This window comes from Vigna radiata, chromosome 11, assembly GCF_000741045.1.
Source record: "Vigna radiata var. radiata cultivar VC1973A chromosome 11, Vradiata_ver6, whole genome shotgun sequence".
NCBI lineage: Eukaryota > Viridiplantae > Streptophyta > Magnoliopsida > Fabales > Fabaceae > Vigna > Vigna radiata.
Genome location: NC_028361.1, coordinates 1974622 through 1995293, shown reverse-complemented (window position 1 = coordinate 1995293; position 20672 = coordinate 1974622). Strand labels below are relative to the sequence as shown.

At 34.5% G+C, this 20672-nt stretch overlaps 1 protein-coding gene across 2 annotated transcripts; it reads right to left on the bottom strand.

Moving 5' to 3' along the window:
- Positions 1–833: 833 nt before the first annotated feature.
- LOC106777566 (lysine-specific demethylase rbr-2) lies at positions 834–20465 on the bottom strand. 2 transcript variants are annotated; one of them, XM_014665189.2, is made up of 34 exons: positions 18855–20176; positions 17497–17554; positions 16435–16557; positions 16057–16114; positions 15830–15966; positions 13915–14076; positions 13747–13833; positions 12698–12871; positions 12310–12462; positions 12026–12217; positions 11879–11944; positions 11664–11759; positions 10671–10757; positions 10288–10404; positions 9994–10201; positions 9814–9878; positions 9576–9634; positions 9349–9480; positions 8916–9066; positions 8491–8826; positions 7757–7930; positions 6657–6718; positions 6180–6258; positions 5515–5664; positions 5297–5430; positions 4365–4482; positions 4191–4264; positions 2754–2898; positions 2506–2655; positions 2247–2342; positions 2074–2169; positions 1785–1972; positions 1215–1473; positions 834–1118 (listed from the first exon to the last, which is right to left on the bottom strand). In XM_014665189.2, the coding sequence occupies exons 1-33, from the start codon at positions 20174–20176 to the stop codon at positions 1224–1226; spliced, it is 5499 nt and encodes a 1832-aa protein (XP_014520675.1). In that variant the 3' UTR covers positions 834–1118; positions 1215–1223. The 2 variants fall into 2 exon arrangements, with proteins under 2 accessions (XP_014520675.1, XP_014520674.1); XM_014665188.2 differs by having other exon boundaries at positions 834–1473; positions 18855–20465.
- Between the last annotated feature and the right edge of the window lie 207 nt (positions 20466–20672).

Below are 20672 nucleotides of genomic sequence, written 5' to 3'. Positions count from 1 at the left end.
ATAATGTTACGTTAAAAATCATGTCATCATCGTATACAATAAGGATTATAATAAACAATTTAAACTTGAATATGAGACCACTATGAACAAAAAGGACTCAATTGAACAGTTTTTTCAAAAGGTGGGATCAATTGTTATGAAAAAAAAAAGGTAGGACCATATTGAACAAACCCTCTCAAACTAGGGCCCAAAAACGGTATTAAGCCATGTTTTAATAAAGTAAATGGATTTCAGTAATATATATTTTATTTTTTAAATAAGTTATTATTTTAAAATATACTTATCTCCACAAACATTTATTTTAAAATTACTCATTTCAAGCTTCCAACAAACAACATAACAACTCAATTAACTGGCTAATTACCAATTAATAATTAACTAATTATAAACTAACAGTCACCACTGCATCGAGCCCAGTATGTGGACTCGAATTTTTGAGCTCACAACTGCCCACTTGTCAGCTATTCTAATTTGGGTTTACTATTCACACCACTCTTTTACCTCTTTTCACTGCGATTGTTTTTCACGAGAATTGTATTATATAAAAATGAATTTCCCTTAATATAGGGCATGTGAAAAAAAAAAATTAATAGAATAAAAAGTAAGACAAAAGTACTGGCGTTTTTTTATCAAGTTTAAAATAAACGTTAAATAATTTTACGTCAACACAATAACATACTACAAGAATTTTGATGTTAACAAAATATTACGTTAAGCAACACTAGTAAGAATTAATTTAACAAGTTAGATTAGCCTATGTTGTTGTCACTCTTAAAAACCAATTTTACAACGATCCAAAATATACCTTACAAATGCAATTTCAGATTAGGATCTTTTCGGCAGAAGAATTTAATTACTGTACACAGAAAATTACACCATTATCTTAAAAGTCATCATAACAATTTATGATTGAATAATAATGTAAAAACCTTATACACTAAGTACATGGGCGTGTTAGCTATGTATGCTTTATCTAACTTATCCCATGAAAACTAATTGAATTCTATCAAATCCTGCCTAATTTTGTCAGCTGTATAAAAACTAATGGTTCCTACGTTAATTCTCGCCCATCTTTATCCTATTAAGTCCAGTCTTCAAATCCAATGCAGAACCGGAAACTAAAAATAAAAATTTCACATTAAGATGGATTAAAAATGACCTAGATGACACCATAAAAATCAATCGAATCAATTTAATGATCAATGATTGTGTACCGTGTTCAACTATCTTTGTATGCAAATAAATGGAGAAAGACTTCGAAGTTCAACACGTTTCTTAGCTGCTCTTCTGAAAGGCTTTCGATTTTGCCACCTTAGACATTCTATCCCACTCAGATACCAACGTTCACTATCTTGATCCCTGGTAGTGAACGTATTGCAAGTGAGGCTGGGAGCGTCTCTCTTCTGTTTCTTTCTAGGGTTTGAATGCCTGGGAGAAGGGGTCTTTGGCTCCTCAAACTTACCACTAGTTAATCTGCAAAGCATGACAGATAATCACTAAAAATACCCAATAGAATTGCAAAAATGATAGCCTCTAGCAGAAATACATGACAGAACCATTCTTCCAGACACTCAACCAGCTGGAACCTAACAAAGTTTATTAAGTAATTTTCCTAATTTCTATGATGATGCAACAACTTGTGTTTTTCTGCTGATAAAATGGAGTTGACAACTAATAATCTTTTCAAAATGCTGGCTAGAAAATATTATTTTAAAAATTTCACGCAACCACAGTGAAATAAAACTACTCTCAAACTAATTTGGAGATGAATAAAATAAACAGACCTGTCATGGTTTGGAGGTAATCCTTCCGTACATGGGTTACACGCGGGACAAATGTAGACCTCTCTTGTGCACGGCAATTTCATGCAATCGAAGTGATACCACTCATTACAACGACAACATGCAATCATCCTTTCTGGATCAAAGGGCTTTCGACAAATACAATAAAGCATGCATCGTGCCCTTAACAACTGTTGTTAACAGAAAAAATACTTCATTATAATCTCAACAAAATCATGACAAAATAAAAATGTCTCAACTTTAACAAATAAAGAAATGACTGATCTCTTACGCTTAGTTCCTCATTCGCATCAACAGGCAACTTTTCACCTTCCACTACAAGTTCAAGAACTTTATCAAGGCCGAGTGCCCCAAAATCCGATGCCACCTGTTCATATTTAAAATTAAAAGTCAGCTTGAGTAACGAAGGACAGAGAAGAATCACCACCAAAGGAAAAAAATAACCTTTTTGGCTAGTTCTGTCCACTGCAACACTAAGCTATTCACATTTGAAATTTTCAACATATAGTGATCTTCAGGTGATATGCCCATAGCCAGTCCCTATCATGCACTCGGACATTTCAGTACGTTCAAAATTGTTTATATTGGCAAGACATTTCATAAAAGCAGAAAAGTGAACAATACTGATAAAAAAAGGGGACATCTTGGTTTTTCAATGAATGCCAAAAAAGAAGAAAATATAAACCAAGGCTACAGCAGATACCTCCTTCAGATGCTTCTGAATACGCTGGACGGTGGGCTTTGGTACACCATTTAATATTCTATTGACTTGAGCTTTCCACAAGGTTTTTGCCAAAGTCAGCTCAAGATCACAAGTATCATGCTGATCATAGACAACAGCCACGTTGCTAGCCTGTATTAATATGTGAAACCAACTCAATTGTAACAACCATGTTCCAGTTAAGTGAAATAATACAAGAGCTAGATAAAAATAAATAAATAAATACATGCCTTTACAGCAGTGGCCAATTTTTCAGAGATTATGCAAATATCTTGATCAACATTAGCTGATGCAAGGATTACAATTTCTTTCAAGAAAGATTTGCATTGAAGGGCTTTCTCAACAAGTTGACTCAAAACATCTCTTTCATCAATCCTGCACATACAATAGACAAATTACAAATTAATAAAGAACTTACAGAAAGGACTGTCAAAGGTAGAGAAAACAAGAGGTAAATGATGGAATTCATGTGTCGAAACTGAACACCACACCTGAATTATCTAGACCAAAAAAATAAACAAATACACTTATCCTAATCACTGTATACATGATTTTGTTGGTATATACAACGAACCTAGACTCTACAAATTTTCCACCATAGATGAAGGTCCAAGACTCTTATAGAACATCACCTCCTAAAAAATACAGAAAATAAGAGAGAAAGAAAGAAACTGCAGAAATATATGTAGTTTCCTTAGAGTGACAGTTTGCAAAGTCATTCTAAAAAGAATCCAAATCAACTTTCTATATTACATATTTCTGGCTTTTAATTTTTTTTTAAAAAGTTTAGAACAAAAAATATTAAAATTATCATTGGGTATCCCACATACGTCTGAACTCTCTGCTCACACTGCATGCAACTTAGCCAATAAATAATTCCAGTTCTGCCAGGATCCAATCCTTACTATTTTCCAGCATTTGCAGACAAATGACAGAACCAACCCTTTAAACCCCCCTCCCTTCCCCACAAGTATGATACCTCACACCGAAAGAAACCTCAACAAAAATATCTAATTATACTCTAAAACAACCATAATTCCTTCTTCCCATAAAATACAGTAGCATTAATGTTTATGTACCAAAACTAAAATACATTATAGCACAAGTATTTCTGCTTGACTTAAAACGTGACTTTACCTAATGTTTTTGCCAGTCTTAGCATGTTACAGTTAAATTAAGGGATCATGAAAAGAAAAACTAAAATTATCCAAAGCAAATCTTGAGCAAAAATGGTGTAACTATCAGTGCAAAGTGTAGAAAAGAGTTTTCCAAAAACTATAACACATTTATGTCTAGTTTGGAAAGGTAGATTTTTTATGCTGGTAGCTTTTACATAAGAACTACAAATATTGTTTGATGGCGTGTTTCCAAGGGAGCTTGCTACAAGTGATTTGAGAATCAAGCTAGGAGACACTTTACAAGCAATTTTTTCCTAAAAATTCCTTTGTTTTAAAATTTCCCGATTGTCCTTTTTCTATTTTAAATTGTATCCATTCAAGTGTTAATGTCTATATTGTATACAGACAAAATATCAGCATTTGAAAATTCAAATTTTCCAAACAAAGACATTTGAAAATAACTGCATTTGAGTAAAAATGAATATTATTTAAGAAAAATAAGCTCGTTTATATATGCTGTACATAAATATTTAATGTGAACCACATTACCATAATCCAAAATTTTCGGCCTCAGACAGGAGTTCAGTAAGAACTTTCAGTTCAACACGATTCTTCTTAAACCTCTGCGTAAAGAAAAAGAATAGCTGTACAAATGAGTTTCTGAAAGGACGAGACACAAACACACACACTAGCTGATTCCTGCTAAATGAAACAATATCCTACCAGTAGAGCACCTCCATTCTGATAACGGAATTCACTCCTTAGAATTTCACAATATGGGCACTGGTAGTTTTCAATGGCTACGTCTTTTTCTGTTAGTCCAACACATTGAGCATGATAGCTGTCCATATGAAACATGTTGATGCACCAAACAAATTAATCAATATGTTTCTTAATAATGAAAGAAATTAAGAGAAGTATGGAAACAACAAATTTTTCAGACTGAATACAATTATTTCCGTAATCAGAAATCAACGTTGTATAGAGTATATCATGAGTGTTTGACCGAACCAGTGATGAAAGAGAGGAAGATCTTGTTGGGATGACAATAGGGCAGGTTATGTTAGGTGACTACTTGGAATTAAATTGGACACACCAGTTCCATAATTTTTTGGAACATGGCAATGGAATTGTAACCCAAGGTCACAGGTGATGGTAAAAGGTAACATTCTGATGCCATGTTGAAAATCTGTGGTTTTAGGTAAAGAGTAAGAAAGGAAAATGAATAAGAATGAAACACTAACTGATATTAACTAAAAAGCATTACAGTGTGTTGATTGATATGTACATAAAACCTATAGCATGAACCCGTATATATACTAATCATAATAGTAGCTAGTCAGGGGAACAAATTCTAGAGGATAACCTTAAGATATGATAAGATACTTCCTTATTTATTAATACTAATCCACTTACATGAAGATTGTAAGCCATGAAAATGTTACTTGTATAACAAATAGTAAAACAATTTGTAAAATGAAGAAAGAAAAAATTGAAACGTTATTGATGCTATGGAGAGTAATAGACACAAAACTTGACACTGTACACTTTATTGTACGAATTTGTTGTGTGTATATGAAGTCTCATAAGCTATTGCCTGATTTATTATTCAGAGCTATTGAACTCCTATTTTTAGAAAACAAGAAGTACTTTACCAGTCCATACAAGTGGAACAAGTAAGAAATTCCTGATCTTCAGAATCATCAAAGCAGCACATACATTGGTTTGGTTCCTTCATATCTTGCAATTTGTCGTACATAAGCAATGATCTATCTAGAGTCTGTCCCATCTGAAAATATAAAACAATGTCCTGAGTATGTGATACGTGATACGCAAATGGACCACGCAAAGGAAAATATGGCTAAATCAAAACCTTCTCCAATGCATGAAGTAGCGAATTTTCATTTTTCACTGAAGCTCCTAGTTTATCCATGCACGTTTTCTTCCAATTTTCCACCTTCTTAACTTCAGATAAAACCAAATCCAGTTCACAGCAACCAAAGGCAATGGTATCTCCATACTCCTGGAGGTAAGTAATGTCAGAGCTATGCAAGTGAGCACTGATATGTGAAGTCATAAATAAAATAATATTCACAAATCGGTGAAGGCTCCCCAGCTAGCTTGAAAGCTTTCAGATTTCCAATAATAATATTCACAAGCAGTGAACAAATAACCTTGGTAATCAATGCAAACTAAGAATATACACATAATGAAATTAAATTGAAAGAAAATGCTTGATGGGAAAGGTGCTGCAAAATATAATGTACAAGCTACAAAGGAAATAAAAAAAAAAAAAAAAAAACTTAAGGCTTAAAGTAAATCTACAAATTGAAAAAAATGAAGAAAGTAAACAAACCCACATACAATTTGTCTAAAAGACAAGGAATATCCTGACCAAAGTGATCAGTACTTGTTTACGAACAATACAGAAGCTTAGATGCAAAAAAAGAGAATCATAGTTTGGTGGTGCCATCTAAGTCAATCAGTTGATCTATAATCACATATAAAGGCCACCAGCTACACGTCCAGAAAGTTTACCTTGAGCTGCAATATTGAAGACCAAGACCGCTCTCTATAACTTAGACCAAAAAATTGGCACACTTGCTCTTGCCACAACCTAAACAGAAATAAAATACAATTAAGCATATAAAAACATTTTAACAAAATAATTGGAAGCAACAGTCTTCATCCACTCCATCCCAGTGTTTTAAGTGATTAAGCAATGTATCTTTACCGAGATGATGCACAATAGGAGACAGACATGGTTCAAAAAGTAGTATTGAAAGGTATAGAGTCAAATTGAAAATGACAATAACAACAATAAAGCTTATAAAAGAATTCAGAAGTGCAAAACTAAATGAAACAGTTATGAAAAGGGAAGAAAATAAAAATTACAAGAATAAAACAGATCAACATAAAAACCACATAAAGGTCAAGTGCCACTTAGAAGACTAGAAACAAATCAAATTAACATAAAGGATAATCTGGATTCTACAGCAAACAAATTAGACTTACTTATGTTTTCCAATGGAATCTTCAACTTGAATATTTACTGCTGTAAAGGTCATATTAATTGTCTGCAGAAAAAAGTTGTAGATGTAAGCTGTATGTGGCAAAACAACTTTTCCCAACCACTCTAAGAAAAAGCTTGAACGTTTTCACCCAAACTTTTCTCTCTCCAAAGTTCCATAAATCAATGTCTTTAATAAATCAGAAAATTTGTTAGCAAAAAAAATGAGATCATAAATTCAATGAAATAATTAAAACCATACACAAATATAAAATTAGTTGAGATAACAACCACTTTATTTTATATGGGAAAAGACACCGTGCAAAAATGAAAAACTACAGCCTGGGGAAGGATAAAACAAAAGGCAGTGAAACCAGAAGGAAGTAAAAAGTATTGTGAATACAACACAAAGTTGTTCAGTCTCTATGTATCAGTAATAGGAAGGAACCCCTTTGAAACAGTAATGCACATAACAGCGCTCAATCCAATTCAACAGCATGTAAGAACACACATTTTAGTTTTGAAAATGAGACTATGAGAGTATTGTGATCCAACAAAATATATCAATGTACCAAAACCGAACACAGCATGAAATTTAGCCTTTTATTAAAAATATTAGAGAGAAGTAAAACCAGGAAGAGAATAGGATATTCCCAGAACAGGAGTTGAAAAACAACTAAAAGAAATATTCAAGTGTACACCAAATGCTGTCAAGTCCCTGCTTATCAGAAATGGAAATTCCCCTGAACGAATAATGCGCAAGATACCATTGACATAAGTATGTCCCAGAGATAAAATCTGTGAAACCCCAACATACGGTGTCTGATTATAAGCATGACTCAAAAACCAACCTAAAATCTAAAACCACATTTTCTCTTTTGACATAGTTCCGCAACCTCTGCACTATTTCCTTTTACTTATAAAATAAGGGTTAAATACCATAAACGATACTCTGTTAATTTCACTCAAGTTCTTTTCCTTTTCATTATATATAAATGCCCGCAAAAACAAGAATGTGGCCACTTTATTTAACAAATCAAACACAACAATAATCACTCATCAAAATAACAAGATACACAAAGCAGAAAATTTCATAACCTATTACCTGATAATCAGTAAGAATAGCTTGTATCTCAGTCAACTTGGATCTTCTAGAATTGTAAGGACCAGAAATCGCCTCTAATGCCTTCCTAAGCCATTCAAGCCCACCTATTAATAGTTTCAACAGAGCCCCAGAAATAGAGGAATGAGAAAGACCTTCTGCAACCTCCAAAACGTCCTACATGATTAGCAATCATCTCTAATCAACAACAAAGGAAATTCAACAAGATTAATTCTTAGCAAGCCCCATTAAAAAGGCCATGTTCTTTAACCCAAACAGTTGGCAAACACCTGACCTTACATCCCAAATCAAGTTTTATTTATGCCCATGAAAAGAAAAGGTTAAAAGATTGACAAAGACGGTGAACAAAATTATTAAGCAATGAACCATGTAAAAGAAAAACGCGATTGCAGTCAGCAGTAACACACTAAAAGTTTCATGTGTAGTTGAATAGGAATAAGAAAATAATCAAATATGATGGAACTTTGTAAGGCATCCAGATGAACAACTCAAAATAAAGTGTCAAGAGATCAAGTTAATACCATGTTCTTAATAACCAGTCAAAAATAAACCAATTTGGTGGACAGTTAGGCATGGAGGCAGGGTATATTTGGCACAAGCTTGTAATGTTCAAGGCAGCAGTCAAACACTAAAATGATGGAGTAAGAAACCATACGTTTTTGCATTTGTAAAATGCACGACTATAACATAAATTGTCACTAGAGAGAAATAGTAACCTCTAAAGAAGGAGAGCAATTGGAGAAAGACAAGGCCCTTTTGCACCACTGCAGCGTAGAACAAGATGCTTGGAGTTTTGAAATCTCACTAAAGTCAAAACCCAGCGATATACCCGATGCTATGGTGGATTGGATTCTTACAATCAAATCTTCCATGTTACACATTAAACCACTGTCTATTTCATGCAGAGAGCTATCCAGTTCAAATAAGCACCGGGCATCATCTAGTACAGAACATGCTTCATTCTCCCATGTTCTGCAGTTTTTCAAAACCAATTCAAGCATTCCTCTTTCTTCAAATGATATTTTAAGATGCTTCGATTGAGATACCAACATCTAAAAGTAGATGATCAAATTGTCATATTCATAATGGTCATCTTTTCAGCCAACTTAAGGCAACAAAACAAACACAAGAAAACAAGCACCTGTAAGTCCTCAACTTTCTGCTTAGAATCCGAAGTTTGCATAGAAGAGACGAAATATGGTTTTGAATTCTTTAACCAGGAATTAGCTTCTGATAATGCATCCTTGACATCTTTAAGTGAAGGAAGAATAACAAATATGTTCTCTGAAGCTCTATAAAAGGAAGATCAAAAATAATTGTTATAAATAGGATAAAATCTTAATGTTATTAGTAGGGTACATTTATTCTCTTTCCTAGTTCCCCTACTCCCCTATTTCTATTAATAGGTTTAGTCATTTAGCCCATAAAACTTCTATTACATACACATTGAATATACTCAGTTCCTTTTCTTTCAAGTTCTCTTCAAGTATAATCTTGTTGAAGCTATAAATATAAAACATCTCCAGCTGCCGATAAAAAAAATAAAAAATAAACCATCTGCAGCATTGTTGAACCTGATAATGTCCTCAAAGTCCGAAATAGGAGCCCCATGTGAAAGCATCTCTCTAGCCCTTTCCTCCCAAGGAATGGCAACAGTAAGCATGCATGATAGATTGACAAATTGTTTCTCTTGCTCAATTTGAAGCCTGAAGAATCAATAACAAGCAAATGATTGAAACTAGAAAAAAATAATAACCTAATGATGTGCCAGTTCAGATGACGAAAGGGCATTTAAAATTACATGGTGGCCTCCTTCAACAGTTGCTGGATGAATTCCATAGGCATCTTAAAATCATGCGCCTGTACCAATTTCACAGTATTTCAATCAGTTTTCACATATTAATGAACTGCCTGAGCCTTTAACATGGCAAAGTTGATTAGCCCCTGAATACTAAGAAATCTTCTACTTTTTCATATTAAAAAAAGGCAAGGAGAGAAATGAGAAAAAAGTATTAGAATGGTTAAATATAATAACTTGCCTTCACAGCCTTTTCCCGGCAATTAGCCTTCTTCAGCTCAACCTCAACCAATGGCAACTCATCAACTGAGAAATATAAGTCAAACCTTGAGGCAGTGTAAACTAACAAGAAAATCAATAAATGCATGGGTCTCGAAAATGAAAATCTTAACCCATATAACGCAGCAACATTCCCTAATACCTTGAATTTTCAAAGATAAACCTGCTTCAAAAATACTATTCAATTTATCAACTGCATCATGCTGATCTTCTTGCATGTGAACTCTCCCTAAAACATCATTACAGTGGGAAACCCATGAAACAGTATCCGAATGGTATTGCCTTAGAATCTTGAGTTCTGGTACATCAACTGCAAAATTTTCCCATTCCTTAAGCAGCAGACTAACATTCTGCAAGGTTCCTTAGTCAATAAAGATATGCCTTTTTTAACCATCATAGAAAACAATAAGAGATGACAAAGATTCAAAATGTAAACCTTGAGATTCATAGGTCCTTCTAACATATCATGACATTGAGCACTACAAGATTCAGCTTCATTTAGTAGATTCTGAAGCACATCTATCTCCGGGAGTTGAACTTGAAGATCCCAAAACTATTGAAAGCATGAGTTTCATATTATTTTGTCAGTAACTTGAGTAATGCACACGTGTTGTGTCTGTGTATGACGTATATTACTCACATAAATGTGAAACACCTAATTTAAAAATGAATGATTTATCCACATGATTAGATTTAGTAAATATATTAGTTCAGTACACACGTAACAACAATTCTATTCCTCTGTTATTGATAACTGCTACACATGAACAAGGCTTGAGAAATAAACAAAGCCAGAGCAGTTTCCAGGGTTCTTATTACCTCTGCTTTTAGTTTATAAAGAACATCAACATGTAGTGCAGCAGGGTGTCTTGCTGAGATACAGTTTCTGACACTATCCAGCCATGCCTAACGAGCCTCAAAGAAATAACGTTAGCAACATGAAAAATTAAATACTGCATAAATCAACAAGACTCTGCAGTACAGCAAAAGTGTACATTAGCTCAAGCACAAAAATTGGGGTAGTTAAGAACATGAGCCAATCTTCGTACCTGGGATAGAGATGGACTCGCAAATAAAGCAAGAAATGGATAAAAATCAGGTGAACTCTTTCCACAACAACTATTAGCTCTCCATATTTTGAAAATAAAAATATATTAAATTTGTGTTTAGTACATGGTATTTTTAGGGTTTCCTCGCATTTAAAGATTAGATGGTAATGTTGATCATTTTTGTCTTTTTGTTTTTTCATTTTGCTAATTATGTTGTTTGTGGAATTGATTTCTTCCTTCTAAACATAATGTTACTTTTCTAAACAGCCAACATTTAATTCAGGCTCAAAATTTGAAGCCCAAACCCATTTTGCCACCTCTTATGGACATGAGGAGTTTTGCTGACATCCCAAGTCAGTTTGATGGGCTTGAGTTAGGCTCTAATCCAAAACTGAGAGTCACTAACTGTGAATTACCTAATAGAGACTCAATCACTGCCATTTTTCATACCATCAGGATGAACAAGGGACGACAGTCTTGGTGTCTCACATTACTAGTAAAGGGCTATGGAACTTCCAGATTATTTTCACCATGAGAAAAAACTGAAGCAGCAGAGCAGTGATAACTTTTCAGATCAGATTCGATTCTGGGAGGGAAAGATGGATTCTTATTTAAGTTGTGACAAACACATTCTAATAAAAAATATATATCTACATATGTAAATAAGAAAATGCACTTTGGAGAGAAAAAAGAGTTTCATATATAAACAATATAAAAGAAAGATAAAGCGTAGAAAATAACGATTATGTAAGGAAACATCTACCTTTGTTGAAGAAATTTTTCCTTCCAATTTCTTATTTTCTTTCACGTAGATGGGTAAGCCACAAGCTTTGGAGTATAAAAGTTCCAACTCAGACATCTGCAAAACATAATTTTAGTCAAATTATAATTAGCACGAACATAAATGGTTACCAGATATAAGTGTTACCAATATAAAGTTACGAAGAAAACACGGGTGATGAGTCTAGAAGAAAGTACATTTAAACACATTGACAAAGCAGTATCAATCTCCTGTACAAACAATCTTGCTTCCTCTGCATACTCCTGCATCCATATAAATTAAACAAGAAAAGAGGCAGAAAAAGGCAATTACCAAAGGCATTAAGAGTTTGTTAAGAAAAGCACCTTCAGTTTATGATAACAAGGCTCATTGCAAGGTGCAGGACTAACTTTCAGCAACTCATCAACGGATTCTAAATGAACTTTCTTTACACTACTGTCTCGATGACACAACCATAACTCAATTTTTGTTACACAGTGTCTTATCCCTTCTGCCCATTCCTGAGCTTGAAGCAAATTCCTTACCATGTCTCGAACCTACATTCCGTAAAGAAGCAGAACTATGTCAACTAACATCTCGGTGTGCACATACAACAAAATTTAAAAAGCAATAAATAGATAGAACTCACAGAATCCATCTCAGAACCAGCCCAAAGAAATTGTTCAGCTTTCCTCAGTGCAGTAACAAATGCATCTTGCAAAAAGACATTTTGAAGAATAGTACTAGATTGCAGTAGCCACTCTGTAGCAAGTTGAGCAAAAGTAATGGAGCCACCTTTTACCTACACATATATCAGGAGTCTCAGAAGGAAATAGTATTTAAATGTATACATAACAATACAAGCACTACGTTAGCTAATTTAATTAAAAAATTAAACATTACCACTTACAGGAGAGCAGCAGTCAGATATAGAAATGAAGGCACCATATATTTTTATTGCAGAAAGATAAGTATATCCAAATATTAGAATTTAGAAATTTTCGAGGCTTAAAAAAACATGTATTTGTATATATGACCTTTTTGGTCAAACCATTGAGACATGAAGGCTGCCTTTTCACACTTCTACACTCAGCTTTTCCCTCAGAAGTATATTTGTCCATAGAATAGGCCAAGTCATACAATTCTGCAAGTGAATGACGATAGAGAAGACGCAATTTAACAGTTTTGCACTCACAAAGGTGTTCCCAGTGCTGCAAGAGAGAAAACTAAATTCAGTCAACAATAAAACAGCACCCAAGGGAACAGACTAATCAAACCCAAGAAACCTGAATCTGTCAAGTGACTCCTGACCACAATAATATCAACAATACAAATAATTTTCTATCAACTATAAAGCCTAATCCTACTTGACACATGAATGGACTGGGAATTTTAAGCATGTCTGTGTGCATTAAATCCTGATCACTTTAAAAGAACAAAACAATCACAGGATACAAAGGCAGTGCTACGTTTTGTTAGAAACACAGAGAGCGAGCGAGAGAGAGAGAGAGAGAGAGAGAGAGAGAGAGAGAGAGAGAGAGAGAGAGAGAAGAAAAGATGGAGAGAAATAAACACCATGAGGAAGATGCCAGACACTTAATACATAAATTCATAATCAACAAACCAACTTATGCAAATCCAAGAAATAATAGTGATCCAAATATCTGTCATGCAACAATACAATTTTCCCTTTATCCCTTGACAGCAGAACAGAAATGCATAGTACACTTTACTTATTCTCACTTACAAAGGACAAAAACAGACAACCCATATGCTTTTCCAGGGACAGGCTGGTTTTCTGATGCATTCACACTTCTCATAGGGCAGAATATTGAGAGAACTCACTTAACTTGAGTGGCTATCTTAAGAACTTAAAAAAATCTGTTGGGTACATTGAATCTTAGGTTGAACCAAATAAGTATGATTCAGCTATGAAAATGGATATTACATACATTCTGGGGGCTGGTAACACTTTTTTATTTCGCTTTGACATTGATGCAATGGTGGAAGATGAATTGTTGATGGCAACTACATATTTACATTATTTGATCATCAATAAATCAATAGCTCAATCTTGTGCATTTACCTCCAGACAAACAAAAGCCGATGGCCTGCAACCACATACGACAGCAGAGAGATAGAGATATTGCTGGCATATGATGCATGCTGGATCCTACAAAGCACACCAGTAAACACAATCAGAAAATATCAAAGCCATGAGTTATCATTTATACCATTGGTAAAAAAATCATACTTCTTCGGTTCCCACAAATTGGGGACATTTTCGAGGAGCCATGCGAGAAGACTTAATGATACCATTTTTCCAAAGTTTCTCTCTTCGAGATTTTTCCTTAACTGATATTCTCAACAATTCGTTCTTCAAATAAGAAGACACCCTGCCGTCAACTTCACCAAACTAAAAATGATGACAATCAACACGCAAGAGAGTATGCAAGATTAGTCAACAACTAAACATTTTTTATCTGAAAAACTTTAGAGCACTTTTAGATTTAAAACAGAATGATAATAAATCTTCCTAAATAAGAAAATCTAGAAACAACATAAACAAGTCAAAACAATCCATCACGACTTTACATCAAATACCAGTTCAGACATTTCAGGATATTAGGAGACAGCCATCGCAGTTTACAAAAGCATGCCCTACCCACTTCCCCCAAAAAGGGTACACAATACTTTTTTTTCTGTCATCAGTTGCAGTCAAAATATAACAATGAACAATATGGCATCATCAATTAATGTAGCCCACCCCACATGGAAACAAAAGCTTAGTTTTTATTTTTATTGTTATATAATAAAAACATAAGTCAAGACTAGTTTACTCAGTTGCACAGTAATTTAAATTGTGACCTTACCCGCAAGATTGCATAATCATACGACTTTCTCATGCCTTGGCATCTTAATCACACTCTCTGACACAGTTTGATGTGATCAGCAGGGTAGAACGGTTTTTTGAAAATCTGAGAAACCCAACCCATTTTCAGTTGACCCATCAGATTAAGGCCCTGGCCTCATTCATTCCAGCATTAATCTTCACCTTTTTTTCTACTCCTCTGCACACAACAGTACCAAACCCCCTCCTTGGTCCTTCTGCTTCTAGATTCAACACTCGATTCATTTGCTAGTAGGTTCCACTACTCCTAATTTCAGTTTGGTTTCTTTAATGTTTGAGAACTTGATTAAATTTTATGCTCTCTGATGGGTTCCACTTATTCTCTAATATGTTTAGCAGTTTCTAATGACTATTAAGTGGGAAATGAAGTGCTAGGGAAGGCAACGAGGGTTCAGGTGCAACTCGAGTTGGAAGCAGATCAGTGGGTGTTGTTGAGGGGGTTATAGATTTGGAACTGCTGGTGTAACTTGTAAGTTTGTGGCTCTAAGAAATTCTAAGTTATTTTGCCTTATATCTTTTCATCTATCAGTACATGTGTTTAAACACAATTTTGTATTTTAGTTAGGATGATCCATGTTACACTTGCACAATCCACAAGAATAGTGACCCATGTACTTTGTTTGCTAGACTTGAATTACAAATTGCATACCTCAAAAATTAGGGGCTGATTAGCTTGTTTTCTCGTTTTCAATTATGTTTATATTTTCCCTTATTGTAAAAATTGCAACCATGTTTTCATTCTATTCCTTGTTCACAAAACTTTAAGACCAAATAGTGAAAACTAACAATTCTTTCATAAAGTTTTTTTTTTTTAAAAAAAAAAAAAAAGAGGAAAAAAGGTTGCATTTTAGGAACTGTGTGGTTTCACAACAACATTTTCTATTTTTGCTTTAATTACAATGAAGTGGTGTTTTTACTTGGTTACCTTTTTAAAGTTGGAATAGATATAAGTGAAAAAAAAAATAAACTTTTCATTATTTTCAATGCTTCCTGTTTCTCAAAAGTTTGTACAGGAAACAACTTTTCATTGATTGCACAGGATATAGAAAACGTTTGATTATTCAAACTTTTGAGAATGGGAAACAAAATGAAAACAAGAAAATGTTTCCTCAAACCAAATGCCTTTTTGGTAATTATAGTGAAAACATATAAACTGAAAATGTAAACAAGAAAATAAACCAAACACCCTATTAGATTTTAACCTCTTCAACAAATTATTACATTAACTAATGTAACAAAGTCATAACAATGTGCAAACCTGGGCTACTACACAAAGAAGCTCCTCGTGAGATAAGACAGCAGTTTTGTGATACCGCTGATAGAGATCAGCTCCAAAAGCACCATGTGGTAGCCAATCAGCAGGAGCAAAATTGACAGCCTCTGCACAATTTAAACCTGAGAACACAAACAAATACAAAGTATGACACACTTCATATTATATTTAAGATTGTAATTTTGGATGAAGACAAAAATAAAAATGCATACCAAGATTGAAACCTCCATGGTAAGACCTGGGGAAGGTAATAACAAAATTCCCAGGCTCCTGGAAAACATCAAATGAAAAGAAACATGTCAAAGATCAAATATAAATAAATAAATAAATATATATATATATGTATATGTATATATATATATATATATATACATATATATATATATATATATATATATAAAGAAATGACAAGCAAACGGCCGTATTCATTTACTGGAAACATACATGGAGGGACAGTAAGTGTAAGCGAATTTTAAGTGTAAAAGAACTTCAACTGCAACCCACAATGTTCGACCTAATCAAATTATAAGCATTATTGTGCATTACTTAATTACTTGGATGTTATATCTCTTAAACCCGATAAATGATACCTGAAGTATACTGTAGACAGGAACTCCATTTTCTTGCAATACAGATGGGTTCAGCATAGTAACAAGCTGAAAAAGTAGATCAGGTTGTGCATCAAAAAGATCAGGAAGACTGCTTCTCATCACCTACAAGGAAGTGGATCATTTTACTGTCATTGCCAATGAATTTCTTAAAATTAACAAATTATGAAATGTTTGGATTGTTGAGTTTGTAGGGAAAGGAGGGGAGGATTTATGTTTTAATATTGAATTTTCAAATGGGAGTGATAAAATGTCTCTGAAAACTAGTGACGGATGATTCAAAGATTATTACATGACTATATCTCAATTGAAAAATGTTCAAAATTTTAAATAAAATACTAATCCAAATTGAAATATTAACGCCTCCTAAAAACGACTCCATCTAAAAGTACTTTTAGAGAACCACTAACTTAAGTGAACTACACTATATATATACTATCAAAGATAAATGCAAAAAAAAAAAAAAAAAAATCAAATTTTAGATTTCAATGTGGGAAATTTAACACATGTTTAGCAGCTTACACTTCTCATAACCATATTTTACATCACAAGATACCTCTACATAAAATCTTGACAATAGTTGCCCGAATGTGATCTCATTTCATGACTAATAGTTGCTTATACAATTGACAACTCAATTTACACGTAAGGAAAAGTAGAGCAGTTTTATGCTTATCTTTATATCCAGTATCGAATAGCACAATCAATTATAATGAATGAGAAGAATCCATTTGAAACTATTCCCTCTTCATAAATTCTATTCATAAAAAAATACACTCCTTTGTCAAGCACACACACCCCATGTCCACCCACAATTACAGTGTGCATGCAAGTGTTTGTGTGCGAAGAAACTGGAAAATAAACACAGGTAAACAAATGGGCTGCAATAGCAAGTATGACAATAAATTTTCTGCTGCAAATTTTAATCCTCCACAGGTTGGAAGAAGCAGCAGGAAAATATACAAGGCAATTAGATCACTCTTTTTAAAGAAAATGTCAAAAAGTAAAAATAATGCATAGATATAACAAGGACCCAAGACCTACCTTCTCAAAAGCACTGGATTGACTACCAGGCACACTGTACCAGCACTTTGCCTCTCCCCTAGAACAAAATAGAAATCAGAACTGAATTGCGGAAGGGGCTGGGGAATAAACAGAGGCACATAACACTCATGAATCCAAATATATATTCAAAAATAATTTAAAGATCATAAAAACATTGCACATATTGGCAGTTGAGGTTCCATGACACAGAAAAACCGCACAAATGCAGAAAGAAAAGCAAAAGAAAAGCAGATTAAACAAAATGCAAAATTCATGAATTCTATGAAGTACAAGAAAAATTGTGAGCCAAATTTAAGTCTTCGGCAAAATAAGGCCCCAGGTTGTACACCAGAGATTTCCAGCTTTCCAAAAGAAAAATAAAAATGTCAGTCCAAAATTGTTACAATTTCACATTTCACACAAATTTAAACAATAAACATGTTTCAGCATGAGGAGAAAATTTGAAACAAAAACTCATTTGACAATTATAGAAAACTTTCGTTCTTCCTTTTTTGAATTAAACATCCATGTTAATTGAATGTAGTAATTGATTATTAAATTTGTTTGGAGTGGTGATGGGTGGGTCAATTGTAAACAATTAGCTTTCCGCATGTGAATTGCATCCAAAATTTCAAGTAAAATATGCAGTTTTATTGAGTCACTGCCATGCCAAACATGCTATAAGATTATTTACAATCCTATTGCGACAAAAAATTTGGCAGCTTGACGTTAAACTTTCTGTATGCAATAAGCGGTGCTCAGAGAAAGTGTGAATGAAAGAATTGTTCTATGCTTAGATAGAAAATTTGGAAGAATGTATCTGGTTTTTGTTAAAATACTATGTCTGGAACTAGCATGGAATGCACAGAGCACTTCTGTAGGTCTGCTGATCACATACATATTTAGCTAGGAAGGCTTTTGTGTTCTCAAACGGAGAATAATAGCAAGCCACTAGGATTGAGCTAATTGTGAGAGGTTTGGATAATTTGCCTCAGTTCACAAGTTCAAACCTCCACGATTCCTTTCATAATATTCTTGCTATTGGATTGAACCAACAAGTTTATGTGGAACATCAAAGTGCACATCATTAGTAACAAGTTTGCTACAGTTAAATTTTCCTAATACAGCCAAATCTTGTTCTTGGATCATGTTATGATTCATTGAACATGTTAGGTTCATTCTACATGGCCATAAATTATCCTATTAGCATACATGAAAAAAACACATAACTCCTGAAAGAAAAGGTTCTATTTTATTGAAACAAGCAGAATTGATGGCTTGGCGCTGTTATGATATATATTACAAAAAAAGAAGATAATTGTACAAGAACAGCACAAATAAATAAAAGTAAGGCATACCAGTGTAGATAATTCATTGAGTAAAAGCAGTGATCCTCAAAATGCCAGCAAAAGGATGAGAATAGCATCCCAATATAAAGCCAGGGTACCATGACACCGGTGATATTGTGATGAACAGCTCGGAGCATTGAACCTTTCAACTTAGGCAGGTTATTAAGATTCCACGGGTTAGTTGAGTATTCTTCCCATAATTTGTCATCAATTGATTCTGGTTTTTTATCAGCTACACGTGGAAAACCACTCCCGTAAACAGATGTATCCAAATCATTTCCATACATAACCTCAACCTCACCAACCAAACCCTCCACAATATCCCAAAATTTTTTCTCTATTTGCACCCTTGAAACAGGCCCTGATCCAAACCATCTCCTCCTTGACAGATCAGCTTTACGTCTAAAAGCTTCCAATGAATAGTGCTTCCCAGGCACAAAACCAAAGCTGTCCCGATCAGAATTCAAGCAGTTGAAACAATACCAATTACCCATTGGAATTTGCTTCAATGGTGGGGAAAGACAATATGTATGCCATCCCTTATCACACCTGTCACACAAAAGCATTAGTTCCCCATGCAGACCACTTTTACATTGTTCACAAATCTGATCATGATCTTCTCCTTGCACTTTACTATCCTTCAGTTTTAAACAATCAACACTCTTGTGAATCCTCTTCGACACCAAAGGTTTCACCCCACAATCACTCTTGTGCTCCTCGTACAAGCTTTTCTTACAACTCTGGTCTGTCCCTTGATTCATCTGGTTATAAAATTTCTCATAATCATACAAGTGTTCACGGTACAACTGACACAAGACATGCTTAGCACAATCCGAAATCTTGCCACTGGACCTGACAAACCGAGCAACATCCCCCCATTTCTTCCCATCAACAACCTTATCATAACCACCATACCGCTTCACAGCATTGAATAGCGTACACAAGTCCAGCTCCGCCCCCTCGAACACCACCCTTTTCCTGGACTTCTTACTACAGTGATCCTTCAGAAACCTAGAGTACTCCAAGTCAAAGGTCTTGGAGTCACACGAAGCAGGGCGAGCCTGGAGCTTGTGAATGGCCTGAGTCTTGGTAGGGAAAGTAAAAGCGTCTAGATCCAAAGCAAAAGGGGGTTTCCAACTCTTCGGAGGCACAATCTTACAAATTCCATAAGGCTCAGCCTCAGGTCTAATCTTATAAATATACTCCAAAGGATCCTTGAATTCATCCTCGGTAGGGTAATACACAGGCCCTGCAGGTATAGTTGAGGATGCTACACTCAAACTAGGTCCTACCACACCTTTCTCCACAGCTCTAGGTTTTCCCTTCCCCATCTATTCTATCACCACCGCCAACCAATTCATCAATGCCAACACTTCAAAGATAACTAACTAACTAACTCACTAAACGCCAAGTAATAGCAGCAGCAGAGAGAGGTTGTAGTTTAGTTTACCTTTTGCCCAAGCGCAGTGACAGTGGCAGTAGCAGCAGCAATAGCAGCGCAATGAAGACAGGAAGATGCAGTGGAGTCTTGTCCCGTGTACAGTGCCTTTGATTTGGTTTCGTCTGCTATTAAATTAATTAATATTATATAGCTTCTCTCTACTCTGCCGTATCTCACGGGAAGACTTCTTTCCAAAGATAACTCGTCATCCAGATACTTTGGTTCCTTTGCTTGGGTTAGGTTAGGTTCACGTTGACTCAGGCCCAATCTTCTTCTGGACTCAACACAACTCTCTTTTACATTTTGCTTCCTGCACCCCATCATTACAATATTTGTTAACTTTCACTTCTTACCCGTACATTAATTTTTTTTTTCTCGCGGATAAT